The sequence below is a fragment of the Chenopodium album genome, chromosome 24 (assembly GCF_948465745.1).
Source record: "Chenopodium album chromosome 24, dcCheAlbu1.1, whole genome shotgun sequence".
In the NCBI taxonomy this organism is placed as follows: Eukaryota; Viridiplantae; Streptophyta; class Magnoliopsida; order Caryophyllales; family Amaranthaceae; genus Chenopodium; species Chenopodium album.
Genome location: NC_137857.1, coordinates 35,344,655 through 35,372,386, shown reverse-complemented (window position 1 = coordinate 35,372,386; position 27,732 = coordinate 35,344,655). Strand labels below are relative to the sequence as shown.

The following is a 27,732-nucleotide window of genomic DNA, read 5'->3' as shown; positions in this document are numbered from 1 at the left end:
CTAACAAAGCTGGTTATTCAACTAAAATTTCTTTCATTGTGTTGAATTTGGAAGCATCTACATAATGTCATAATCTGCACTTAAATCTAGTAAAACAAAATTAATATATAGTTGTAAACGAAATATTTAATATCGTAGATCTCCATGTGTCAAAAAAACTTAAATTTGAAAAATATACATCAAAATTAATTGAATGAGATCGCACACAACTGTGCTTTTTTAAAGCTATATACTCCCTCCGTCCCTAAATTACATTCCACTTTGGAAATTTACACGGGAATTAAGAAAGGAAGAATAAGACAAATAACAATAATTAGATAATGCAATGGGAAGTACAAAGATAGATTAGTTATTACTCATGACATGTCATCAATCCTTTGCAAAAAAAAGGACCAATCACATGCTCCTAATTGAAATTTTTTAACCAATCATATTCATTGTAATTTGGCACAAGGATTATGAGTGAGATTAGGTAAGGATGAGTGAGAAAGCATTAAATATAAAACAGAAAAAGAGAGTTGATTTACTAAAAAAAACTTACCAAAAATAGAAAGGAGGAATGTAATTTTAAAATACCAAAAATAGAAAGGAGGAATGTAATTTAAGGACGGAGAGAGTACTAATGAAAATCAAAATAATTTACTAGTATGTAAATAATGTCAATAATCAAAATTTGTCGATAAATATATACTCCGTATGAAATACTAAGTGTAAACTATTGACTAAAATAAGTAGTTAAGAAAACATAGGAAATGCACTCTACTTTCATGCTGTCAAAGTGTCAAGTGTAGCACATGCATGTATTGACTAGAACAAGTAGTTAAGAAAACATAGGAAATGCACTATACTTTCATGCTGTCAAGTGTAGCGCATGCATGCATTTTCTCATGCCAAATTTCGACTTCCGTCTGTCCGATTAATAAATTGAGTGTTGCCCACTTTACCAATTTTCCTTGTTATGCGCAGTGTGAATCGAAGATGAAACGTGAAACAAACATTTATAACATTGCAGACCCGTAAGTCCAGAAGACCAGAACTATACAATAAGATATGTATATTTTATTTTATTTTTCAGATTTTTAATCACATATCACTTACTCACTCTATGCTGTCAATTTATTTTAAAGTGATTTCTGATTTTTTTTTTTTTTTTTTTTGTTTTTTTGTTTTGTTTTTTTTTTTTTTTTTTTACATTTTGTTACGGTATGGGTTGATTTGATAGATCAATTTTTCTGATGTGGTCTGATCTGATTTTTATGTTTAACATAAATTGTTATCATTGTAAACTAGGTTATGATTTTTTTGATTTGATTTATAATAAGCAAATTTAAATTAATAAGAGTAATGTAAAAAGAATGACCCCGTCAAAAGAAAAAAAAAAAAAAAAGAATGACAAATCCTAGCTTAGTCACCTATAGAAATGTGATTGAATACTATTATGGTGGATAAATTTGAATATGGTCATATCAAAGTACTACGTGTAGGTTTTTATTTTTTAATTATTTTTTATTTTTTTAAGGAAAATAATAAGTTAAGGTATAGAGCTGGCAAAAAGTCGTGTTCGTGTTGGTCTCGTGGCAATTTCATGTTGTTCATAAAATCTATCAAAAACTATGTAAAATTTAATAAGATAAATGCACAATTTGGCCCCTTTATCTAAACAGGTTGTGTTCGAGTTGATTTCGTGTCGTGTTGTGTCAACTTCGTGCTTTCTCTCAGTAACTTCGTGTTCGTGTCGTTCCGATTTCGGTCGTGTTGTCGTGCTATGTCAGAGATTTCTAGCTCTATTAAGGTCTAACAATTATTTAGTGTAATAATTTTAGTCATACTAATAAATTTTAAGTTAGAAGTCTCAGAACTTGGATCTGACTTGATCAATTTTAGTTTTTTTTTAGTTCATTCAAGTAAAATATTAGTTATTACTCTGTATCATTTTGGATATGGACATATGGTAATACTTGGTTGTGCATTAAATTTTTCAATTTCCATACTAAACTGACCAACTGAACATATAGTGCAGACTGCGGAGTAGTGTACCATTAAACTACTCCGTTATAAAAAGTCTATAAAGTGATGAAGTGAGTTCAACTCTTACGCACATTTCTAACTTCTACCAAAAAAATAAAAACCAACTATGGCAGATTATGCTAAGAAAATATCAAAATCAGCAACTTCAAAACAAGTAGAAATTCCAAAAAAGAAGACCCCTCTAAATTATTACACTTCAATTCAGCTCAAGTATGTTAAACTTGGTTACCATTATCTCATCTCGAATGCAATATACTTGATGTTGCTCTTCTTTTTCATTCCACTCGTAGTCCTCCCTCTTACCAAACAAGACTTATCCCAACTACGGGATAATCTTCTCAAACTTAACCATCAATTTGTTGGCGACTCCTTACTTTTCCCTTTCGTCTTCTTGGCTATGCTTCTTCTGTACATGAGGGGCACCAGGAAGACGATTTATTTAGTCGATTTTGCTTGTTGTAAGCCACACCCCTCCCGTAGGACGAGTAAGGCAACATGCGTAGATAGAATAGCTCAATGCGGGACATACACTCAAGAGAACGTTGAGTTTCAAAGGAAGTTGTTTGAGAAGTCCGGGGTAGGCGATGAGACGTACTTGCCGGAGGCTGTGATCCAAGTCCCTCCGAATACAACGTTGGACGAGGCGAGGAAGGAGGCGGAAAATCTCATGTTTTTAGCAATAGATGGATTGCTTGCAAAAACAAAGGTTTTGCCTAAGGAAATAGGGATACTTATAATAAATTGTAGTGTTTTTAATCCATTGCCTTCTCTTTGTGCAACGGTGGTTAACCATTACAAGCTTAAGGAAGATGTTGTCACCTATAATCTAGGTGGCATGGGATGTAGTGCTGGCCTCATTTCCATTGATCTTGCTAAAGATCTTTTAAAGGTTTGCTGTCAATTGCATGCAACTTCATTACATGTACATACAACATAACATTACTATAATTAAAATACTTGAAAAATATAGAGTAAAGCACAAATACGGTCCCTAAACTTTTATATTTGTGCAATTTTAGTCCCTCAACTTTCGTATGTGCATTTTTGGTCCCTCAACCACCATACTTGGTGTTTATAACCAAAAAGTTGAGGGACCTTGCCTAGTGAACAAAAGTTTAGGGACTATGACTCATTAATTTATTTATTTTCTTTTTTTTTAGATTTTTATTTAAAAATGAATCTTTTTCCCTAAATTTGCTTTTTTTTTTTTGTTGGACCATAACATATTATAGTCTGTTTTTTCTAAATAAAATGTCAAATTAAAACAAACATAAAATATCTGAATATGAGACAGTTAATTTGACGGAAAATCCAAAAGAATTCTCAACATCAAATTAACTTAATTTGTGACTTTTTTACTTTGGGATTTACTCCTGTCAAAAGAAAAAAAAAATAATTTGGGATTTACAAATATCATCTAATTTGCCTCAATTTTAAGTAAATGATGAGATTTTCGGATAAATCTCCTTCACATTCAATCAATTTTAAAAATAAAGATGAATTCAATAAATCATAATACAAATTTGACTAAGAAGATTTAGAAAGAATGAAAATGAACTTCATACTCGTAAAGAGTAGGATCAAGTGTTGGATTATACGAGTATATATTTCATTAGATCATCCTCATCAAACAATAAACAATCCAATTAAACTAAAAAATTAATTAAAATTCGATTGTGGTCACCTTTCACCTCGCCGCAACCGCAGCTCCCACCACTGCGCCACCTTCCCGCATCTCCATTCTCCACCAAAACAGCCTCCACCTTCGCACACCCAGCAAAGATCACTATTCCTGATGATTGTTGATGAGGTGCAAAGTAAGGGATTGTTTTCCCCAATAGAGCAGCCAAACCGAAATAGTAGAAGAGGAGGCTGACCAAGAGCGGTGGTTGCGGGACCAAAAGTGCACAAATGAAAGTTGAGGGACTAAAAGTGCACAAATACGAAAGTTTAAGGACCGTATTTGTGCTTTATTCTGAAAATATATATTATGACATCATGCATGGTTAACTTTTTTAAGGATGATTTTTGGCTGATATATTTATATGAACATGTTAAAAGTAGTTAGTTGTTAGCTTACTCAAATGTTAAATGGGATAACAACATGAATAAATAGGAGAAAATTTAATTAAATTAGCTAATCTATGCATAAAGAAATAATGAATAGATTATCATTAATAATAATATTATTATTATTTTGCCATCATATGCTCTAATGCTCTATTTTTTAATTATAAATAAATTGGTCTTAATTAATCTTCTACTAGTAAATTTTTAAGTCCCCATCCTCTAAAAAAACTAATAAATAAATAAAAGTTTTTTAGTCCCCATGCCAGATTCTTTTGGTTTTGAATCTAATATTGAGTAAAAAATGATGACTAAATTTAAATTGAAATTCAAAGCCAACTGAAGTAGATACTATAATGAGTCGTTCTAAATTTAAAGCTAACTAATAGTAGTAGTAGTAGTAATACTATAATGAGTCGTTCTAAATTTAAAGCTAACTAATAGTAGTAGTAGTAGTAGTACTAGTAGTAGTAGTAATATTGAATCAGTTCCATATGACGTGTTTGCAACCAAAAAATTGCTGACTAACTCTCTAAAGTATGTGTTTAGTTATTAATTAAACTTATGTGTTGTATTTGTTGCAATAGGTGCATGCCAATTCATATGCTATGGTTGTCAGCTTAGAGTGCTTGACACAAAATTGGTATTGTGGAAACAACCGTTCAATGCTCATCTCAAATTGCCTTTTCCGGATGGGCGCTGCTGCAATCCTCCTTTCCAACAAGCAAATTGATCGTCATCGATCAAAATATCAACTGGTACATGTCGTCCGCACCAATAAAGGTGCAAACGACAATAGCTATAGTTGTGTATACCAACAAGATGACCACGAAACAGGACTTCGTGGCATTGCCCTTTCTAAGGACCTATTGACAATGGCAGGGGACGCTTTAAAGACAAACATCACGACCCTCGGGCCTTTAGTTCTTCCAATATCCGAACAACTAATATTTTTAGTCGTGTTACTTGGAAAAAAAGTGTTACGTATGCACAAACTTAAGCCATACGTGCCAGATTTCAAGCTAGCTTTCGAGCATTTTTGTCTTCATGCCGGTGGAAGAGCTGTTCTTGACGAGTTAGAGAAGAATCTCCAGCTCTCGCAATTACATATGGAGCCTTCTAGGATGACTCTTTATAGGTACGGAAATACGTCTAGTAGTTCATTGTGGTACGAGCTTGCGTACCTTGAGGCCAAGGGGAGGATCAAAAGAGGTGACAGGACTTGGCAGATTGGATTCGGATCTGGATTCAAGTGTAATAGCGCGGTTTGGCGTGCTTTACGTACCATTAATCCTAAAGATGATGAAAGAAATCCTTGGATGGTTGAGATTGATAATTTTCCGGTTAACGTACCCCAAGTATCACCTATTGTCATGCCAACCTTCTGAACTAGCTAAGTAGACATTCCATCTTAAATTTACTCTGTATAATTATAGTTGTATTTTAATTTCCATGTACACCTTCTTTGGTTTTCTTATAATTTACGCTACTTATTAGTTAATAATACATGGTTTGTTCAACACTTTTTAGTCTGAAGCATATAGCTCGATCTCTTCCAGTATTATGTCTTCTCATATATTGACGAGTTAAAATTTGCTCTTGTTAAATACATAAAATAAGCATACTGAACCTAGTACGACTTATCAAGGACTTTAAAGAACCTTAGCTATATCGAATATGCAAATTAGGACTAATCAAGGACTTTAAACAACCTCAGTTAGAGGTGAGCAAAAATTCAGGGTACCCTGAACTGGAATCGAAACCTGTTCGGAACCGCAGGTTCCAAACCCGGAATCTGATCAACAGGTTCTGATTCCGGGTAATAAAATTAGGAACCTGTTGCAACAGGTTCCGGTTCCGGGTAATAAAATTTTAGGCTTGGAACCTGTAGGGTACCCTGTTAGTACAGGTTCCCTATAGGGTGCATGAAACCGGAACCTGTAGGGCATTAAATGTTCTAGACAATTAGTATTGGTTTGTTATATTTGAATTACTATATTATAGTTGTAAAATTTTATCGTGAACATCCATTATTTTTTAAAACATTTATAACAATTTAACAAGTAACTATTAAGCTTACTTTGAAAGACAGGGTACCCTGTTTAAGAACCGGAATCTGCAAGTTACGGTTCCGGTTCCAAATTTTTAAGAACTTGTTGAACAGGTTCCGGTTCCGGTTCCTATTTTTAGGAACCTGTTGCAATAGGTTCCGGTTCCGGGTACTGATATTTTTACAGGGTACCCTGCTACGCTCACCCCTAACCTCAGTTGTACCAAACATTCATACTTTGTTCCTAAGATCTTTCATTAATGGAAAACATAATTGTGAAAAGGACTTTTCTTTATTTGTTTGATTATTGAAAAACTTAAGGAGAAAAGAAAATTTGGAAGTAAAAGATAGGGGAAGGATAGAGGAGAGAAAATAGAGTAAAGAGGAAAATACCTTCTTTACAAAAACTTAAGGAGTAAAGAGGAAAATACCTTCTTTACAAAAATTGATTTTCCATCTCTAAAAAGCAATCTTCGATCAATGGAAATATTGTTTTGTTTTCAACCCTTCCACAAAACAAACGGGGATTAAAAAAAGAAGGAAATCCATTTTCTGGGAAAATGTTTCATCTAAATAAACGAGGCCTAAATAAAGTTACTTATTGTTTTGCATATTTAATAGAGAATAGTTCATATCGCCAATCGCCAATCGCCATATCAAATTCTAATGCACATGTACAATCTACTAGACTACATATTAATCTTCAATCTTAGGGACATGTTAACATCCAAGCAATCTTCAAACAGGGAGCGGCCAACTTCGGTAATAGATGTCGATAAAAAGTGATAGAAATAATGATAATGATTTTATATGTAAATTTGTACTGAAAACTTGATACCCGTATTCATGGTAATGCTAGTAAAACCCCAAAATATCTTATTTTCTTCAAATTAAGAAGAAAAACAAATGCTTGGGGGAATTCATTACCATGATATTTCAAAAGCTTTCCTTATAAATTGAATACAAAAGCATTTACCATTATTCCCTCAATTTATGACCAATTACATTACAGACTGATAACTTAATACCAGTTCATCACAACACACTTAACCCCACCCCAAATCACCCCAAAAGAAAAACAAAAATAGATAACCAAAAAGTATGCATGAATGAACATACTTACTATCGACCACTGACTGCAGTCAGAGTGATATTGTTTACAGATCCACCGTGTTCTTGGCTACTTTGAAGGATTTCATCAATCGAGTAAACTTTCCTGTGAGTAAATCCAGGTTGTGTTGGATGTGGGAGATCCTCAATATCATTAATGTCAAGCATAGAAATCAGTGTTGAAACGGTTGGCCTATCTTCAGGATATTCTTGCACGCACAATAAACCCAACTGTATGCACTTCAAAATCTCGCCTTTGAAGCAAGGATCAAGAATGGTTGGATCAATCAATGAAAGCATATCATTTTCGGTCCACAATTTCCATGCCTAAATCAAAGTAAAGCAAATTCAATGTATTAGTTACTAAGCTTTTTATTTGAACAACATACATTGAGACAAGAAAAGGAATAGTAAATTCCAATGCGAAATTAATTCTGTAATATGAAGCATACATAGGTTAAGAGGCTCATAGACTCAATATTCATATAGCTACTATTTTTCCGGCCACTGACAATCTCAAGTAGTAGCACTCCCAAACTAAAAACATCTGATTTCTCTGAGAAGCGGCCTTCCATAGCATATTCCGGAGACATATAGCCACTGAAAAGAAATAATACCTTTATTAATTCCATCAGTTGATAATAGAAATCATTTCATTGCTGTAGTTCGAGATTTTGCCAGTACATTTAGAGGTAATTCATTCACCTTTTTGTAAATCACAAACGAAGCTGAGAAAATGCCCAATAAAAATTTCCCTAACAAAGGCTTTTTGAATATAATGTTATATGTTAAATGTATTATGTTAATTAAAAATTTCCCTAACAAAGGCTTTTTGAATATAATGTTATATGTTAAATGTATTATGTTAATTAAAACTATATAAACCTATACATAGAAAGATTGATACACATCATTTAAATTTTAGTCTCTGTCAATGTTATGAGGAAGGACCTCATCACAGCACCAAAGTAAACAATTTCCTTTATGAAATACTTCATACGATTATAATTGACACAAATATAGCACCATTCAAAAAAAAAAAAAAAAAAGTACAAATATAGCAGACATTATACTAGTAATAATGATAAATTATTGAGATACTTACTATGTGCCAACAACCCTTAAGGTGTTAGCTTGATCTTGTTTGTTCTCAAATATCTTTGCCATACCAAAGTCAGATATCTTGGGATTGAGATCTTCATCAAGCAAAATGTTGCCTGCTTTAAGATCTCTATGAATAATCTTTAATCTAGAGTCTCTATGAAGATAAAGGAGACCTCGACAAATTCCATTGATAATATTGAAACGCTTCTTCCAGTCCAACTGTATTCCATGATGTGAATCTGATCAACAATATACAGAAGAGAAAATGGCAGGATCCATATGTCAGATGCTACACATAATTCTAATAATGCTCCTACAATCCTACGAATACTATACAATATTTATATGCTGCAAGAAATTCATATAATTTTCAGTATATTATTCAAGAAAATTACCAAAGAGAAGTGCGTCTAAACTTTTATTTGGCATGTATTCATATACCAGCAGTTTTTCTTCTCGTTCTACACAGCAACCCAATAGTTTGACAAGATTTTTATGTTGAAGTTTTGAGATCACAAGAACCTCATTCATAAACTCTTGTAAGCCTTGTCCAGATGACCTTGAAAGCCTTTTAACAGCTATCTCTTGCCCATTTGAATTTCCCTAAAAGATATAATCACATAACATTCAATTTCATATCCTTCTCTGTATAATAAGAATTATTTTGGTCCAGTAACAACAAAGTACACTCTTACCTTGTACACTGGACCAAAACCACCTCGCCCAAGCTTGTTCATTTCTGAAAAAAAGTTGGTTGCAACTTCCAAATCTTTAAATTTAAACAATGTTAAATCTTTGAATTCTGCATAATCCACATCAGAATCAACTGCTTCAGTGTTTGAATTTTTCCTACCTGCAGTGGCAAAAATTCAGTAGCTATTTGTCAAATTTTGCAGAATAATCAAATGAAAAAGATATAGGGTGAGTAATTAATAAAAAATTACCATATCGTGATCGATAAACCAAACTCCACAGACAGTACATGAAGACAATGACTGTAATTGTGGCAACAGGTGCTATGACAGCAATAATTATCTTCATATTGCTAGTTTTGCTTTTGCCTACAAAACAAAAAAAAAAAAAAAAAAAAAAAAAAAAAAAAAAAAAAAAAAAAAAAAAAATCAAAATCAGTATCTGCAAAAACTGCAAACAATCTTAGTCATTAGATAAGATAAGTGATAACCCTTCCTCAAAATAAGTCTGTTTTTTTCCCACACAATTACATTATCTTTATATCTGTAAAGTTTGAGGTTGAAGCGGGATTTCGATGATATTAGTTCCCAACTCTGACTATCAGGTTGTAGATTTGATGCTCACCACTCCCAACCACCTTTGGCGGAGTGGGATCCTCTCATGACACCATAATAGTCAGTGTTTTTACTATAAGAATGGTTGGCATTGATCCAAAAATCGTCAATAATTTGCTTCAAAGGGTTGGTTTTTATCTAAAGATGGTAGGCAATTAAAATTTTAACCATCTTGACCATACTATGTTGGGTAGTTTACAGCTGATTGATTTATTTCACGGGCGAAAAAAGTCTAAACAGTAAAAGATGATTAGTATCTTTTTTTTTTTCATTCTCCTGCTTACTCACACATAATACGTAAGTGTTAAAGATAAACCTCTACTGCATGTAGCGATTAAACAATGATAACCATTAACTCGGGGTTGTTCTCAATGTTGTTAAAACATGGTCATGCGTAGTCACACACACACACAAACACAAATAATTTAATTTACTTAATAATAATAGGCATTTCTGTGTTACTTTGCTTAAAATTTTCCATAGAATGAAATAATAAATAATGTTGTTAGAACAATTTCATTTGTAAATGGTTTAAATAAGGCAAAAATTATCAATAGAGAGAAATTGTTAAAAGGATCACCTTCACCTAATTTAGGATCTTCTGATGCTTCTGAACGAGCCAAACGAACGAATAGATCAACACCATCAGCATGGAGTACTTGTAGATCCATTAGGTTTTCAGTCCATGTCATACACCCGATTCCTTCATGGTACACATAAGCTAAACATAAACAGGTTTCCAAACATGTCTTCCTACAATTATTTTGATCAGCTACTAACTTTTCAAAATTAATATAATGTGGCAGTTTCATATGCTCTAGCCTCAAAAACTCATCTTCTTTGCCTCCAGTATTACCACATTGCAATGGTGTCTTCCGGACACAACCACTAGTCCAATTGCCTTTGCTCCATTCATCGTTGTTCTTTGGCTTAAACCCATCAAAGCAACTACAGATTGGTGAATCACCTGGGTGACAACGTCCAAATGGGCCACAATTTCCATAATAATCACAATCTGACAAAATGGATTGCCACCCAATTTCCCACCTTCGGCTAACATCATCCCAGATATTTAGGGCAATAATTCCATTTAAACCTAATAAATAGTGTTCCAGCAATGGTTCATTAGCAACAGTGTATAATGTGTTAAGAGTATTTTCCTGGTCGTTATATACAATACGGAATGTCTCCCGGTACCCATTAGGCATTCCAAGAAACTGGCTACCATTCCATGGGCCAGACCGCCAAAATATTCTATCACCATCACGAGTTATAAGTTCCGTATTTGGGTGTGGAGTCAATCCAATCCTAAATCGTCCAACTGATGGATCTGTTGAATTTTTCCATGATTGCAATATTGGGGTCTCATCCGTACCATTGCCAATTGAGAGATCAGTTATGATGCTTGTCTGCGGTAGCAACACATCTGTGAGATGCTCAAAACTCTGCCACAAGATCATCCCACTAGCAGTTGAAAGCAAAACAAGGTTTCCGGTATCTAGAAGCTGAGCAACTGAAGAAGTGTTAGCTGGAAGAGATACATTTGACGACCAAAAGATCGTGTTTTGTCCATCTAAGAGTTGAAGATTTCCATCTTTAGATATTTTCAGCACCCCAGAAGTGTCAGTTATAGGGTTGTTCCTATTGGCCACCCATACAACTACTGTCTCATTCACGGTATTATACCAAATTCCAACATAGCGATTTGTTGAATCATCGGTGCTGAAAAATCCAAGCCTGAAAGAGGCATTACTAGACAATAAGGTTTCTGAGTCTCTAAGAAATTCAGTGGTGGTAATATTGGCAGATGCTGAGACAAATTTCAAACAAAGACAACAAATGAATAGCAGAGTAAACATTGAAACATTTGCCATTACAATTTTTTTTTCCCCTGGTTATGGCCAGTTTGACAACGGCACGATTACTTAAGTATTCAAATATGTCAATGATATTTAATATGCATGAATTTTGAACACTAGAAAACACAACTTTATGCATAAAATTCTATTTGTCAACCATATGACAGTTGTACATATATGCTATACTTCATCTGAAGCATGTTGCAACTTGGACAAATAAACAAAGGTATAACAGCATAAGTACGGAATTTTGAACATTCCTCATCATTACTTTTGATCTCCTTGTCATCCTAAACGAATTGTATAGTATACTATATTAGGAATGTCTACCATGTCTTATTTCTGTTGAAAAAATAGACAAAATTAGAAAATAGTAGCATGAGCATGACTGACAGCTATATCAGGATATTAAATTTGCAGAATTGCAGATTTCTCATGCAGTTTTCCCCTAATTGTTTATAGCTCTATTTAAGTGACAAAACCTGCCATGTAGTTTTTATGTGAAATTGTAAATTGGGGTGATTAAAAAGCAATTTACAAAACAGCCAATCAATACAAGACCTACTGTTATCTTAGAGTCATCATTAGAAATCCACTACATGGCTACTGCCATCCTGCCATGTCATGTAATTAACAATCCTTGTTTAAGTAATTAATTTGTTATAGATACCTCTAAGCACAATGCCATATGCTCACACCTCCCCTTAGTAAAAGGAAATCACAAAAACACCCAAAAAAAAAGCCGAGTGTCCCACATTGGAGAAAGAGGAGAGGTGGTTCCACTTTATAAGGCAGAGGAGTAACTCCTACTATTGCCAATTGGTTTTAGTATGGAAGCTCCAAAACCTTGTTTGTGGCCCAAACTCTCCTCCTCCTTGTTCGGGTTACCCAGGCCCATTTCATATTGTTTCAAAATTTAACATGGTATTAGAGCCCAGGTTTGTTGGGCCGTTTATAACTGGGTATTTGTCAAGCCACTGGTTAAGGGGCCTCTATTGGATGTTCATTCCCAAAGAGGATTTATATTGTACCGTGGTTCCACTTTATAAGGTAGAGGAGTAACTCCTACTATTGCCAATTGGTTTTAATATGGAAGCTCCAAAACCTTGTTTGTGGCCCAAACTCACATTGTTTCGAAATTTAACACATTTAAATGCTCATAATACTTATAATAGTGTATATATCCCTAACGGTTTCTGTTAACTGAACTCCATAAGCCAATTAAGTCATAAGAGATTCATATATTAATAAGTATTTTGATGTAATTAGAGATGAAAAACCCTTAACTCAATGTGTTAAGAGTGTTTATAGGCGAGTGAGGTAAGAATTGGAAATTGTCAACTAGAAATTTTTTGAAAAGTTGATTAACATGTCAGGATGTTTGTAGGACGTAAACAAAGTAAATTAGAATATACATATGATGTTAATCACAACTAGACACAATACCTCCCCATTAAACCCATGACATCATATCATATTGAACAAATCTAATTCTTAATTAAGATAAACAAATTACCATATCATCACTTCCTAATTTTTTCATACCCTTCTTTCCTTTCAAAAAAGAAAGACAAAGTAAATTTGGCCCTTTTGACAAATTGTGACATAACTTTATTTATTATACCTAAACTACTCCCACTAGATATTATACTGCACCTTCCACCTATTATTCAATTCATCTCCAAGTCCTTTTATTAATCACATCTAAGATCTTAGATCCAGTTCTTCAACATACTACATGTTTTTTTAACATGAGCATCCAACTCGGTCCAAGTATGAATTTTCTCAGCAACTTCTTAATTAAAAGTCAAAACCGCACAGAAAGCAACTTAAGTTTAAATAACTATGAGTACTCCTATAATCAGCAAGTAGCAACTAAAAGTAGACCAACAAAGGTTCTCATGACAAAATTAAAAAATTGTCTTCTTGAGGCATAAACAAGTTTACAAGAATGGTGCAATCAAATACGTATGTAACAGTATTGAATTCATAAAAATGTGGCTACAAGTATTTGATAAATACATAATTAATCGTCATCTTCCCTAGGGAAAAGTCAATACAATCCTATAAATCATAGTTCTACATCAGCTATTGGAGAGGAGTCATCGGAGAATTAACTTGCCTGACTTTGAGTGAAGCCAGGTTGCATTGGCTGTGGAAGATCAGTAATGTTATTGACATGAAGCATGGATATTTTCGTCGAAGTGGATGCTCCATCTTCAGGGAATTCTTGCACACACAATAACACCAACTGTATGCACATCAAAATTTCACCTTGAAAGGATGAATCAAAAATTGCTGGACCGATCGAGGAAAGCATATTGTTCGCAATCAATGATTTTTATGCCTAAAAACATTACACCAAATGTGTTACTCACAAAGAGTCAAAGATGGTCATTCAATTCCTACAAGGGAAATTTGTTTCAATTTCTTAACATACATGAACAGATGTTTAATTATCACAAATTCACTAGCACTTCATTCATACCTTAGTACCAAGTTCATGTTAATTGAATTATATCAACAAGATCAATATCGTATCAATAGTTATAGTTGGGTTATAGTTCATGTCAATGAACACAATTCTGTTTTTCGTAATTGATCTACATAAAGTGCACTATTTGGTCTATCTCAATTCTTTAACATCCAAATTAAAATATAATTACACTTAAATCTCTAATATATCAAAACTGACTATTTTTCGAATCCCTTCCAACAGCAAGCGTGCAATTATCAATTATGCTTCAAATAGACGATACAATCTTCAAAAATTAAACTCGAATCAGCTAATAAACATAACAACTACGAATTACTGACTAAACAAAATATTAAGTATATAATTCAGTAATCAAAAGCATAAATTGATATACAATAATAGGGGTGGTGCAATAAAAATTTAGGTACTTAAAAGGTGATTTAGTTATTAAAAAAAAAAAAAAATAAAAGGGGGTTTTTTCAAAAAAAATTTGGACAAAAAAGGGTGGTTTATACCAATTTTACCTTAAATTAATAGCTTGCATAAAATAAAGCATACAATTTGCGAATTAATACAATTTCAACTCTGCATTTATTACAAAAATCATCACAAACAACCCAAATTAAACTATAAATTAAACCAAGAACACGAACTAAACAGCTTCAAATCAACTACGGAGTACTAAACATACTCAATTCAACAATTGGGTTATTAAAAAAGAGAAATTGGAATTATAATTTCAAATAATGGACAAACCTGAAATTTCCTGTTTAAGAAGCCGATCAGAAAAGGCCAAATGCATGGATAGGAAAAAGATTAAGCAAAATTGGGAATTGGTGGTATGAGAATTTGAAATCAATTTTGTCGGAAATTCTGATAGAGTATAAAACATATTTCTGGGCCTCAACCATCAGATCAGCTTAAGCTTTTGGAGTATAAAACATATTCCTGGACCTCAACCATTAGTTTAAGCTTTTGGTTGAGTTGGTCCTCTAACATGGTATTAGAGCCGGCGCAACACAAAGGTCACGGGTTCGAATCTCATCCACCCCCCACTTTCAAGTGGAATATTAAGCGCAGGGTATGAGAAGGACTCATGCTGCATCCACACTTCTAGCCCAACGGGCTCTCGTGTGAGGGGGCGTGATAGAGTATAAAACATATTCCTGGACCTCAAGCATGCACCGTCAGCGAGAAAGAGGCGAAGAGCCACTGCCCACTGGTTTCCCCGGCCATCGGAGACTGACAAGTGGTTTGTGTAATAATCGTAAAGCAATTCCTAGACTCACGAATTAAATCACAAGTATTTTGTGAGTTTTCGCAATTTTATTACTGTGTTGTGAAATTTTCACCATACGCTCGGGTGTACCATGATACACCAGTTATATAAATGCGGAAAGGACATCATGCGCAAATACAAAGTACATAAGTGAGGGGGAAAAAAACGATTCTCTCCTTGATTTAAGGTATTGATTTGTTATTTATATTTCTTGATTTATGTAGAATTTCATTTTTTTTGTTAAGAGAGAGAAATGGAGTTATTGTAGAGATAAACATAAATTTTGGATTTCAAAATGATTTAATCATTTCTATGAATCTTTTAATTGAAATGTGTGATTAACGAATTCGTTGTTAAAGAGAAGTATTTTTCAATTTTTTTTTATCTATTTTTTTCTGTTTTTGTAATATTTTCAAAGGTTGAAGATGAAGTTATTCATATTTTGATGAATGTTCTTTTATCATTTTTTTTAAAATGGAATCAAATATGTTTTGGAGTCTAATCAATATGTTTTTGGAGTCATAAGACTCATAACTATATGTTCTTTATATTACAAACAATGTTCTTCAAGGTATATAAATTAAGGGCATGTTCTCTTACATTGAAATTCAGTTCAGTTCAGTTCAGCTCCTAATTTCCTTCTCTTATAAAATATTAAGTTCAGTTCAGTTCAGTTCAGATGAGTTCAGTTCAGTTCAGTTCACTTCAGCTGAGTTCAGTTAATGAGAACAGGCCCTAAGTATGTTCTTTATACTTGAATAATTTGTTCTTAAATTTTGAATTTTGAAATTTAAAAATGAAATTTTGAATTATATTTGGGTGAAAATAATTTTGGATAGAGAAATTCTTGATATCTAAATATTTTGAAATGATTTGACATTAAATTTTTGGTAAAACTCAATTAGTTTTTATCTTTTACCTTTTTAAATACCATTTATTTGAAATTACTTTATTCTTTATATTTCAGTGATATGTTCTTTTATAAATTCATGATGTTCTTTATAACTATATACGATATTCATTCCGCTTTAATCTAGGTGTACCATGCCCTGGGTGTATGAAACACTAATTGACTTTGTTGTTCTTTTTTAAGGCAAAAGCTAACGAACGGTGTGGGGGTGTTAGATAAGCTAGCAAAAAATAGAAAGATTAAATTAAATTTAACAATAATTATACCGATTGACACGTGATTTTGTCAAGCTTTCCCAATATAATACTCCATAACATTTTAGGTAATAATTTAAATGCTTATAAAACGCCCTGGGGCATTCGTTAGCAAGATCTTTTCTTTTTTTAAACAATGAAAGGAACTTATATTACATGAGGATGATTAACAAAACATCCTGCAAACTAACTTATATTACTCTGTTGTTTAGTTGTCGTTTATGTTTCTTATTACTTTATTAGGCATGGTTTGTTGTTTAGATGTTTAGGCGTTTGTATTTTTTGCTTGTGTTGTTGTTCGGGTTTCTAGTCTTGGACGATACGCTTACTCATGTTTTTACGAATTATGAGTTGGAGTTTCTTAGGCCCTGTTCAATTCAGCTTAGCTTAATTTCAGTTCAGTTCAGTTTAGTTCAATTCAGTTTAGCTCCAATCAGTTCAGTTCAGCTCATTTCAGTAAATGTGAACATGACCTTATGGTAGCTTTAGATATGGAGGCTATTGAAGTTTTGTTGTTTTATTTAGAGTCTGGTTGATCGAGTTTGCCCTTGAGTTTAAGGGTCGTAAAGTTAAGTACTTCCTCTATTTTTTTTAGTTGCTACACTTTTATTTTCACGGTCTCCTAGACAATTTTTTAAGAGTTGAGATATATAGAGAAAAATCAGAGGGACCCATGTGGATAGGAGAGAGCGAGATAGAGAGAAAGAAATGTAAAAAAATGGAAGGTGTTGCAATTAATTAACAATTTCCAAAATAGAAAAGTGTAGCAACTAAAAACAACGAGGAAATTGTAATTTCAACTTTCAGTTGATTGTCCATCTCAAGAGTTTTGGTTCATTTGGCAACTTTAATCTAGGAAAAGGTTTTGGTAAGATCTTTTTGGCTGGTTTCAAAAAAAAAAAAAAAAAAAAAAAAAAAAAAAAAAGATCCTTTTGATTGTCTAGTATTATTTAACTAGCTTAGGCCCCGTGCCATGCACGGTAAGTCTAATTTTTTTTAAAAAAATAAAAGTATATCTAAGATCTAACTAATAAAGTGATGCTTTAAATATGAATCAATTTTATTACGGAGTATTACTTTTTTTGCAAAATATAATATTACTTTGTTTATTAGATAATTACAAAGGAGTTGGAATAATATTTTAGGATAAATGTGTATGGAAGAATTATAACACCAAATAAAAAGGAATTTTTTTGTCATAAAATATAATACAAAAAAATTTGAAATGATAATATTATAATTGTATCAAATATTTACAATAAATAAATAAATAAATAAAATAAAATAAAAAATAAAAGTCAAAAAGGGAAGGTGGATTTTGGAGGGAAAAAACAGCACCAAGATGTGACATGTGTCACTCCCGTGTCTGTTTTAATATTAAGTTATTGATACAGATAGAAGTCTAAAGTATTGTTTAATTTATTTATTATTTGACATGGCTAAGTGTGAAATGTAAGAGCTCAAAGAATTAAAAAAATTGCATTTGTATATGGTGTTAACAGATTAAAAAATGATCAGGAATAATATTTAATAATCAGTCTTTGTCCATCTATCTTACTGGTCCATATGTTGCAAATTGTCCATATATATTTTTGGTAAAGCAAGTTGTCCATATACGGAGTATATTACTCGTTTATGTTTCAAATTGTCCATTTTTTAAGGTGTAAGCTACGAAGAATCTACTATTGACCAAGTATTTTTTTTTTTTTTTTGACAAGGACCAAGTAGACAAGTAGTATAAAAGATCATACATTTTTTATTGGTAAGAAAAGATCATAGATTCATAGACAAAAATTTGTGTTCATGCAACGAGGCATTTGGCCCAAAAAAATAAAAAAATAAAAACATCCAAGAATGGCAAGTTCTTCCATCCTTATTGTACTATTCGTTTGCTTGTTTTGTCTGAAACTTGTGTCAGTAAATAGCAATATTACCACCAGCAAATTCCTAAGCGACCCTGAAGTCTTGGTGTCTAATAATGCCGTCTTCAAGCTCGGGTTTTTCAGCCCCGGCAAGTCAAGAAATCGTTACGTTGGAATCTGGTATAATATTGATGAGTCTGATTCTATGGAAGTTGTATGGGTAGCCAACAGGAACGACCCAATTAATGACTCTTCTGGTGTACTGAAGATATCTGAGGATGGCAATCTTCAACTGTCAAACAGAAAAAATAAGATATTTTGGTCAACCAATGTATCTAATCAGGCTAACAGTACGTTAGTTGCTCAGCTTCTAGACACCGGGAACCTTGTTTTGCTCTCGAGTGCTACTAGGATGATCATTTGGCAGAGTTTCGAGCATCTCACGAATTCACTCTTGCCCCAGGCGACAATCTCTGTAGACAAGGACAATATGAATGAGAGGTCAATGGTGTTACAATCTTGGAAGAGCGCTTCAGATCCATCAAATGGACGGTTCAAGGTTGGAATTATTCCTAATTCACTTCCTGAGTTTGTTACTTGGGATGGTGATAGACCGTATTGGCGAACTGGCCCATGGAGTGGCAACTACTTCCTTGGTGTGCCTAATTTGTTTACGGAGGCTTCCAATGGATTTCGTATTTTAAACAATGTCAAAGAAGGCACACTTGACATATTCTATAATGTAGCAAATGAATCATTTTTTGTATACTATGTTCTGAATCATGATGGAAATGTATTCCTAAGATACTGGGATAATGGTAGCCGGAAATGGAAAATTCAATGGCAATCTCATGAGTCAGAGTGTGATATTTATGGCAAGTGTGGTTCTTTTGGAATTTGTAACCCAAAGAAGACACCGATTTGTCAATGCTTAAGAGGGTTTGAGCCAAAGAACAACGACGAATGGACCAAAGGTAATTGGACTAGTGGGTGTGTTCGAAGGTCACCATTGCAATGTAGTAATAATACAGGGGACAAATTAGATGGATTTTCGGAGCTAAAGCATATCAAAGTGCCAGATTTTCCCGATTTATTACTTGCAGACGATCAAGGTGAATGTAGGAGGAAGTGCTTACAAAATTGCTCTTGTTTAGCTTGTTCATATGTTAAGTTTGTTGGGTGCATGACATGGAATACAAGTTTAATCGACTTGCAGCAGTTCTCTGTTGAAGGTGCTGACCTCTTCATTCGTTTGGCTCATTCCGAACTAGGTGATCATTTTCCTCAACTTTTATCCTCATTATATAACCTTTTCTTTTATGTATGCTTATAAATTCATTTGATCATCATTGTATACATCCATCCCGTATTAAAATTTATCTATAAGTCTCTTTTCATAAAATTTTCGACTTTAAAGATACTGTATAATTCAACGAATTTGCTTACAATGCAAATATATTACTCTTGAATAAAATTCAACTCATAATTTCTGAATTTTATGGTTATATATTGTCACTAGAGCCTACAATACAATGATAAAAGGAACAAAAAATACAGCCTCCATTCTAAATGAATGTCTGTCAATTTCTCTGAGAGATGCTGATGCAATGTATTGATTTTTTTTTTTTTTTTTCTTTATTACCAGAAGAAACTAGAAATTTGATATTAATGTCTACACTCATAGCAATAACAGCAACAGCCACATTCGTGGCGTTTGCATACTATCTATGGAGGTGGATTGATCGACATGGTGACACTTCTTCTCTTCGCTCTAGCCATTCAATCATATTGCTTTATAACCTGTCAAGTTTTACCTTGAAATTTTGACATATAGCTATGGTTGTGGCAGGGAAGAGATCATTACTCATGAATCAAGATGAATTCAAAGATTTGGTATTGTTTAAATTTAAAAAATTGGTTATCGCAACCAGTAATTTTTCAATTACTAACAAGCTCGGACAAGGTGGCTTTGGTCCAGTGTACAAGGTAACGATTTTTATTAGAACATCAACGTTGTACTTCGTATCATTTTGTCATTTGTGTAAAAGGCGTATAAAGCTGAATATTGTATTGTTTAATTTTAGGGAAAACTAGAAGAGGGGCAAGAAATAGCAGTGAAAAGACTATCAAAAGCATCCGGACAAGGCCTACAGGAATTTATGAACGAAGTGCTTGTGATTTCGAAACTTCAACACAATAATCTGGTCCGACTGTTAGGTTGTTGTGTACAACGAGAAGAGAAATTACTAGTCTATGAATACATGCCAAATAGGAGTTTAGACGCGCTTCTCTTTGGTACGTTCTAAAATTAGTTTTTCTTTTCTCCATCCTTGTTTCATCTTATTACATGATCCAACCTTTTTTTTAATAGTCAGGTTACAATGCTGTATTTTCAACATCTGACAAGCTATTATGAATATGTACTGCTACTTAGATCCAAATTATCAGAAGCAATTAGACTGGAAGAAGCGATTCAACATCATCAATGGAATATGTCGAGGCCTTCTTTATCTTCATAGAGATTCAAGATTAAAAATTATTCATAGAGATCTCAAAGCAAGTAACATTTTGCTCGATGAAGAGCTCAGTCCTAAGATATCAGATTTTGGAATGGCAAGGATCTTCGGGGCAAAACAAAACCAAGCCAATACTTTGAGGGTAGTCGGCACTTAGTAAGCCACTTAGCCTCATGCTCACTAAATTCAGGCAAACATTTATCTTAAATTAATCAAATCAACAATTTTTTTTTTTTTTTTTTACAGTGGCTACATGTCTCCAGAGTATGCTATGGAAGGCCGTTTTTCTGAAAAGTCGGATATATTTAGTCTTGGAGTGATACTTCTAGAGATTGTCAGTGGTAGAAAGAACAACACATTTCTGGAATTCGAGTCTTTAAGCCTTTTAACATATGTATGTATGTATGTCATACAATTTTTTCTAAATATCTGTTGAATTTGTATTATTACAATAAAGGTAGCTAACAATTTGCTTTAATGCATGTTTAGGCATGGAAGATGTGGAATGAGAACGATATGCTTTCGTTGATTGATCCAACTATTTTTGATCCGTGCTATCAAAGTGAGATGGTGAAATGCATACAGTTGGGGTTAATATGTGTGCAAGAATTTCCAGAAGATAGGCCAACAATTTCGACATTGGTCTCCATGCTCGATGCTAACGATATCATGGAACTTCCACAGCCAAAGCAACCCGGCTTTACACATTGGAGAGATTCTTCTACTGATGAGGCCAACCAAATTGGCCAACAATACGGTTCTATAAACCATGTCTCTCTGACTGTATTAACTGGTCGATAGTGTGTCAACTTTTCTTCAAGAGAATTATAGAATATATTTAGAAAAATTTGTATATTTTGTATGAAAACTTTTTATACTAACATACTACATATACAGTACTAAGAATTTGTTATACTTGTAACATTTTTGCCTACGAAATTCAATTCATTACATAATCCTATTTGTAGTTTTTTTTACGCTGTTCTGACGGCTTATTATGAATAATAATAATAATAATAATCTACTATTCGGTTATTTTTTTTACCTTTTTCTAACGGCTCATTTAATAGATGATTATAAACGATAATACCCAGCCCAAATATCTCTTTTGTCGTTTATGATCTATATAGGCATATAGCACTTGTTACTACTAATAAATGTGAGCACATGACTTAGCTTACATTGAAATTATGCCTAAACCCAAGTACCAAACCCACCTACTCTCCTAGTAAACATTGTGCCTTCCATTTGCACCATCTTTCTAACTATCTATTGGGTCTTTTTATTAATTACATTAATTACCACAATTCCAGCACTTGGATATACAAATTGGCATACAATATGTATGTTTCATAATATACTATGAGCACCCAACTGTATTCATGCACTTCGTATTATGCATTATCTTTTGATCTGAAATCATACCAACAGTGAAAGCGACTCATGTTTAATTAATTATTTTCCATTAGCAAGTAGCAACTCAATTAACACAATTATTGATCCATCATCCATCTCATAGTTTCACATGCAATAGCCTTACAAGTTACAAACTTATTGAATTATACAGTTGTGCAGGCATAAACAAGTTTAAATTTTGCTGCGTAGTAATAATACTAGTACATACATGAACCACTATTACCATCTTCAACAATGAGCTTCCTAAAATAAAACCCTACTACGAATTATCCTAAAACATTTTAACCTACGGATGTCTTCCTAAAATGAGTCTAAAGAATAAAGATATCAATTACTTAAAACCCGTGGGTGCTAGGGCCTATCTACCCCTAAAAACCCGTGGGTGACAGGATTCGAACCAATGATCAGTGACTATCGGATTAGTAAGACTATTCTTTACTTAAATAACCAAAGTTAAATAGTGTTAGAGAATACAACCACTATTCTGCATTTACATCCCATTAATCCCTGCCTAATGCAAACGGAAAAGTAAAACGAGTTTTTTTTTTTTTTTTTTTTTTTTTTTTTTTTTTGAGGTATAAGTAAAAAGAGTATATATATATAGTTCAGAGAGTTACTAGGTTTAACACTTGAATTTTGGTACTCTGGTGATTGAGCTTAATCTCTTGCTGAGAAAATCCACCACTCTATCGACCACTTAATACAGTCAGGGAGACGTGGTTTATAGAGCCATTTTCTTGGCCACTGTGGCTTCCCTCATCAGTAGTATAAACTCTCCTTTGAGTAAAGCCGGGTTGCTTTGGCTGCGGAAGCTCCATTATATCATTAACATCAAGCATGGAAAACAATGTCGAAATGGTAGGCCTATCTTCTGGAAATTCTTGCACGCATATTAACCCCAACTGTATGCACTTCAAAATCTCTCCTTCATAGAATGGATCATAGATAGTTGGATCGATCAATGAAAACATATCATTCTCATTCCACATTTTCCAAGCCTGAAAACATAAAAGCAAAATCGTTAGCTATTTGCATATTCATTAGCATTGGCCTTTAACATGGATGGATATAAAGATAAGGCTAAATATAGATATATAAATCACTTAATCAAACATACATATGTTAAGAGGCTCAAAGACCCATAATCCAGAAAGATGCTGTTTCTTCTTCCACAGACTATCTCTAATAGTAGTACTCCAAGACTAAATACATCAGACTTTTCAGAAAACCGACCTTCCATAGCATACTCCGGAGACATGTAGCCACTGCAAGCAAGTCAAACACCCATTAAGTTCATAAACTAACATAAACAATATAAGCCCAAATTCAGCATGCATACTATGAGAGTAAATTGTTAGATGGTTAGTTGCTTACTAAGTCCCAACAACCCTAACAGTATTTCCTTGATCTTGTTTGGTCTCAAATATCCTTGCCATTCCGAAGTCAGATATCTTTGGATTGAGCTCTTCATCCAGCAAAATGTTGCTTTCTTTGAGATCTCTATGAATAATCTTCAATCTAGAATCTCTATGAAGATAAAGGACACCTCGACATATCCCATTGATAATATTGAAGCGCTTCTTCCAGTCTAACTGTTTATTATGACTTGGATCTAAATAAACAGTACATATGCACTATCAGTTCTTTGAAGTTAAATGTTACAAATCCAACTTAAAGGTACGACAAGAAATACAGTACATGAATTTGGGAACATACCAAAGAGAAGTGCGTCTAAACTCCTATTTGGTAAGTATTCATAAACTAATAATTTCTCATCTCCTTCTACACAGCAACCCAACAGTCTGACAAGATTGTTGTGTTGAAGCTTCGAAATCACAAGCACTTCGTTCATAAATTCTTGCAGGCCTTGTCCAGATGCTCTTGAAAGCCTTTTCACTGCTATCTCCTGTCCGTCTTCCAGTTTTCCCTAGGAATACATTATTGCATTCAGTTTTTTATCCCTTATTTTCTTTCTAATACCCACTTTTCTCTCACTTTACTTAGCTTATAAATTCTCTCTATCTATCCACTTTGAAATTCTGTATTCATATTTAATCAACTTTTTGGCTAGTATATAACTGCAGTACCTTGGTCACCCTCCCATACTCAATTTCAAAGCCTAACAGGAAGGTGAATATAAGACTGAAGAAATATTTCAGCATAAAACTATACATGGATTACCTTGTACACTGGGCCAAAACCACCTTGTCCGAGCTTGTTATCCACTGAAAAGTTACTAGTTGCCACTTCCAATTGTTTGAATTCAAACAATGATAAATCTTTGAATTCAACTTGATCCATTTCAGAACCAACAAAATGTATCTTCTTGTTTGAGGAATTCTTAGCTGTCATGGCAAGAAGTATGTGTCAAGGTTGCAAGATAAAAACATAAATTATATATAAAGCTATGGCTGGCATGAGCAATTTAAAGAGAAAATGTCACCATATCGTTTAAGCATCCACCTCCGTAGACAGTATGCAGAGACAGCAAATGTGGCTGCCACCACAATTGCTATGACTGCAATCAGTACTTTCAAATTACTAGGTTGACCTGCAAAAACAGGAATGTATTTATATGCATATACAGTCAATCTCAGTCAATAATTTAACTCCCTATATATCCATTTAAAAGTCTCCCTATACAACATTTCCTGATTTTTCATGTGTTATTGTATATCATATAACGCGAGGTAACTCACATCCCAACACTTAAGTCCAAAATTCCAATGCCTAGCCAGTGTAGCATTTTACTTGATCAAACAACAGTATGAGTGCATTGAAAGAAGAAACATATGTGAAATATTTTTCACCTACAAACCAATATTACTCGACATTTCATTAAACTAACATGATTAATAAACTTATCAATTTAACAATGACTCATGTGTCTTGGCTTCAAACAAATACTTTGCTTGAGCTAACATCTTAATTAACTAAGAAAGAATTAGATATTAGACAAATGGCAATTAAGAAGCAAACTATAGTTCACAGCAACCTACTAAAACACTTGCCAACATATTCATTTTCCAAAGAAGCAAGCTACGAGGAGGAAAGATCGATATGTTATCAGTAGTATATGTAACTAGCTGAATTGCTCATGATACCAATTTTCAAGTCAACACTACATTAGAAATACCCCTTATCAAAATGTTCATTTTCCAAAGAAGCAAGACACATGGAAGAAAAAGAATGTTATCGGTAGTATATGGTACCTAGTTGAATTGTTCATGATACCAATTTTCAAGCACAATACATTAGAAGCCCCCACTCACAAACACTCAAAATCAAATGGCCCATAACCCACTGTAAAAAAAAAAAAAATAATTAATAAAAAAATAAAAATTATAAAATAAAATCTCTACCAACAAATCCACAATCACATACAAATCCAATTGCTTAAGAAAGAACTTGTCAAGTTACACTTAAAAGGGGACTCGCTGTTGGGGGGGGGGGGGGGGTGGAGTAAATATATATATCTCCGTATTGGATAGAAGGATTGAGCAAACGAATGAAAGGCATATAAATAGCATAATTATTAGTAAAATAATCACCTAATTCTGAATCAGCCAAACGAATGAAAAGATCAGCAGCACCATCAACAGATAGTTGTTGCAAGTCCATTAGGCTTACATCCCACACCATGCATCCAATACCCTTGGGATATGCATAAGCTAAACACGAACAATTTTTCAAGCACTTCCTCCCACAGTCATCTACATCATCTGATAATAACAAATCAGCATAATCTGGCACATTCATATTCTTTAGCTTCAAAAAACCATCTACTTTTCCTCCTGTATTACTACACTGCAATGGTGTTTTTCGAACACACCCACTAGTAAAATTGTTTTTGCCCCATTCATCAATACTCTTTGGTTCAAACCCCTTTAAACAACTACAAATTGGTGATACCTTTGGATTACAGCTTCCAAAAGGACCACACTTTCCATAAAACACACACTCAGATTCAAAGGATTGCCACTCAATTCCCCACTTCTGGCTTCCATCATCCCATTTTTTGGCGATCAAATTTCCATTGTAGTTTAACAAAAAGAATCTCAGTAATGATTCATTCTCCACATAATATGCAAAATCAACTGTTCCTTCACGGTTGTTATCTACAATACGAAATCCCATGGAAGCCCTTGAAGATAACTCAGGCAATCCAAGAAAAAGGTTACCATTCCATGGGCCAGATCGCCAATAAGGTTTATTACCATCCCATATGACAAATTCAGGAAGTGTGCGGGGTAATATTCCTACCCTAAAGCGTCCAATTGATGGATCTGATGTGTTCTTCCAAGATCGTAGCATTGAATATTCATACATAGTGTCCTTTTCAATAGAGACTGTTGTCAGTGGCAACAATGAATTTGTGAGATGTTCAAAACTCTGCCATATGATCTTCCCACTAGCACCTGAGAGCATAACAAGGTTCCCCGTGTCTTGAAGCTGAGCAACAGTAGTACTATTTGCCTGATCAGACACATTAGATGACCAAAAAATCGTGTTTTGCCCATCTGAGAGTTGAAGATTCCCATCCTCAGATATTTTTAGCACCCCAGAAGAGTCTTTGATTGGGTTATTCCTGTTTGCTACCCATACAACATCAAACGTATCAGAATCCTCCATATTGTACCAGATTCCAACATAGCGATTTGTTGAGTTAGTGGGACTGAAAAAGCCAATCTTGAACATGGCATTAGTAGACACTAAAATTTCTGAATCTCTAAGAAATTCAGAGGTGCTAATATTTGTGTTTGCTGTGACAAAGTTCAAACAAAAAAAAAAAAATGGGGAGTAGTATAAAGTTTGGAAAAGAAGCAACATACAATGCCGCCATTACAGATTTTTTTTTTTTTTTTTTTCTTTTCTTATGGCTAGTTAGAGAAATAATGATACATGCATGAGCGATGATATATGTGTCTGATCTTCAATACTTAGTCCACCATTGATTATACAACCATTTATAAATAAATATAATATACTTCGTCATTGTTGTGGATACATGATTTACCTTTCTTCAAATTAATTATATTTTGGTTCCTTTACTTAGTTACATACATAATCTTTTTTCAAGCAATTCTCCCTACAAATTGACATACTATATGTTTCTTAGTATGAGAGTCTTCTTCCATTCAAGTATTAATATATCCTTTCTTATTTTAACACAAAATTATGACAGCAACGAAAGTTACTCGTGCTTAATCAACTATAGGCGGTCTTTTCATTAGCAAGTAGCAACTCAAGTAGTAATAACTTTAATATTTAAGACCCCAGATTCTCATAACAGCTACTAACAAACATTGTACAAGTTGTCCTATGCAGACATCATTTCATAATCTTCATACTAACTTTTAAAGAGCTACAATACCTTCTTCCACGCATCTCTAAAATTAATTAATCCCTAAAGCATGGATTACCCCAAAACAGAATATTTTCATAAATAAGATTGAAGTACAAGCAAATCATAAAAGTATGATCCATATCTGAA

General features: G+C 33.5%; 3 protein-coding genes and 1 pseudogene across 4 annotated transcripts; 2 read left to right on the top strand and 2 right to left on the bottom strand.

Moving 5' to 3' along the window:
- Nucleotides 1-2,134: 2,134 nt before the first annotated feature.
- On the top strand, nt 2,135-5,483 carry LOC145610972 (3-ketoacyl-CoA synthase 20 pseudogene; annotated as a pseudogene). Its single transcript, XR_014106312.1, has 2 exons — nt 2,135-2,917; nt 4,683-5,483. The product of XR_014106312.1 is annotated as a 3-ketoacyl-CoA synthase 20 pseudogene (transcript).
- A 1,784-nt stretch (nt 5,484-7,267) lies between these two features.
- LOC145610971 (G-type lectin S-receptor-like serine/threonine-protein kinase At1g11300) lies at nt 7,268-11,540 on the bottom strand. The gene is made up of 7 exons (XM_081666224.1): nt 10,253-11,540; nt 9,304-9,420; nt 9,055-9,212; nt 8,755-8,962; nt 8,361-8,598; nt 7,708-7,855; nt 7,268-7,582 (listed from the first exon to the last, which is right to left on the bottom strand). The coding sequence occupies exons 1-7, from the start codon at nt 11,538-11,540 to the stop codon at nt 7,268-7,270; spliced, it is 2,472 nt and encodes an 823-aa protein (XP_081522350.1).
- Nucleotides 11,541-17,895: 6,355 nt separating this feature from the next.
- LOC145611370 (G-type lectin S-receptor-like serine/threonine-protein kinase SD1-13) lies at nt 17,896-21,623 on the top strand. The gene is made up of 7 exons (XM_081666696.1): nt 17,896-19,577; nt 19,952-20,056; nt 20,156-20,292; nt 20,391-20,601; nt 20,741-20,978; nt 21,069-21,216; nt 21,312-21,623. Exons 1-7 carry the CDS (start codon nt 18,299-18,301, stop codon nt 21,621-21,623), a joined length of 2,430 nt encoding a protein of 809 aa, XP_081522822.1. The 5' UTR covers nt 17,896-18,298.
- A 1,301-nt stretch (nt 21,624-22,924) lies between these two features.
- Nucleotides 22,925-27,068, bottom strand: LOC145610970 (G-type lectin S-receptor-like serine/threonine-protein kinase At1g11300). Its single transcript, XM_081666223.1, has 8 exons — nt 25,790-27,068; nt 25,113-25,131; nt 24,682-24,779; nt 24,420-24,583; nt 23,955-24,165; nt 23,613-23,850; nt 23,356-23,503; nt 22,925-23,236 (listed from the first exon to the last, which is right to left on the bottom strand). The coding sequence occupies exons 1-8, from the start codon at nt 27,066-27,068 to the stop codon at nt 22,925-22,927; spliced, it is 2,469 nt and encodes an 822-aa protein (XP_081522349.1).
- Between the last annotated feature and the right edge of the window lie 664 nt (nt 27,069-27,732).

Coding starts and splice junctions, on each gene's coding strand:
- LOC145610971 (XM_081666224.1), bottom strand. CDS start 11,540: ATGGCAAATGTTTCAATGTTTACTCTGCTATTCATTTGTTGTCTTTGT. Junction 8,963..9,054: donor GTTTTGGTCCAGTGTACAAG/GTAAGAGTGTAC, acceptor TATATCTTTTAG/GGAAATTCAAATGGGCAAGA. Junction 7,856..8,360: donor TTAAGGGTTGTTGGCACATA/GTAAGTATCTCA, acceptor ATTTCTTTTCAG/TGGCTATATGTCTCCGGAAT.
- LOC145611370 (XM_081666696.1), top strand. CDS start 18,299: ATGGCAAGTTCTTCCATCCTTATTGTACTATTCGTTTGCTTGTTTTGT. Junction 19,578..19,951: donor TTTGGCTCATTCCGAACTAG/GTGATCATTTTC, acceptor CTTTATTACCAG/AAGAAACTAGAAATTTGATA. Junction 20,602..20,740: donor TTTAGACGCGCTTCTCTTTG/GTACGTTCTAAA, acceptor ACTGCTACTTAG/ATCCAAATTATCAGAAGCAA.
- LOC145610970 (XM_081666223.1), bottom strand. CDS start 27,068: ATGTTGCTTCTTTTCCAAACTTTATACTACTCCCCATTTTTTTTTTTT. Junction 23,851..23,954: donor TTTAGACGCACTTCTCTTTG/GTATGTTCCCAA, acceptor CTGTTTATTTAG/ATCCAAGTCATAATAAACAG. Junction 23,504..23,612: donor GTTAGGGTTGTTGGGACTTA/GTAAGCAACTAA, acceptor ACTTGCTTGCAG/TGGCTACATGTCTCCGGAGT.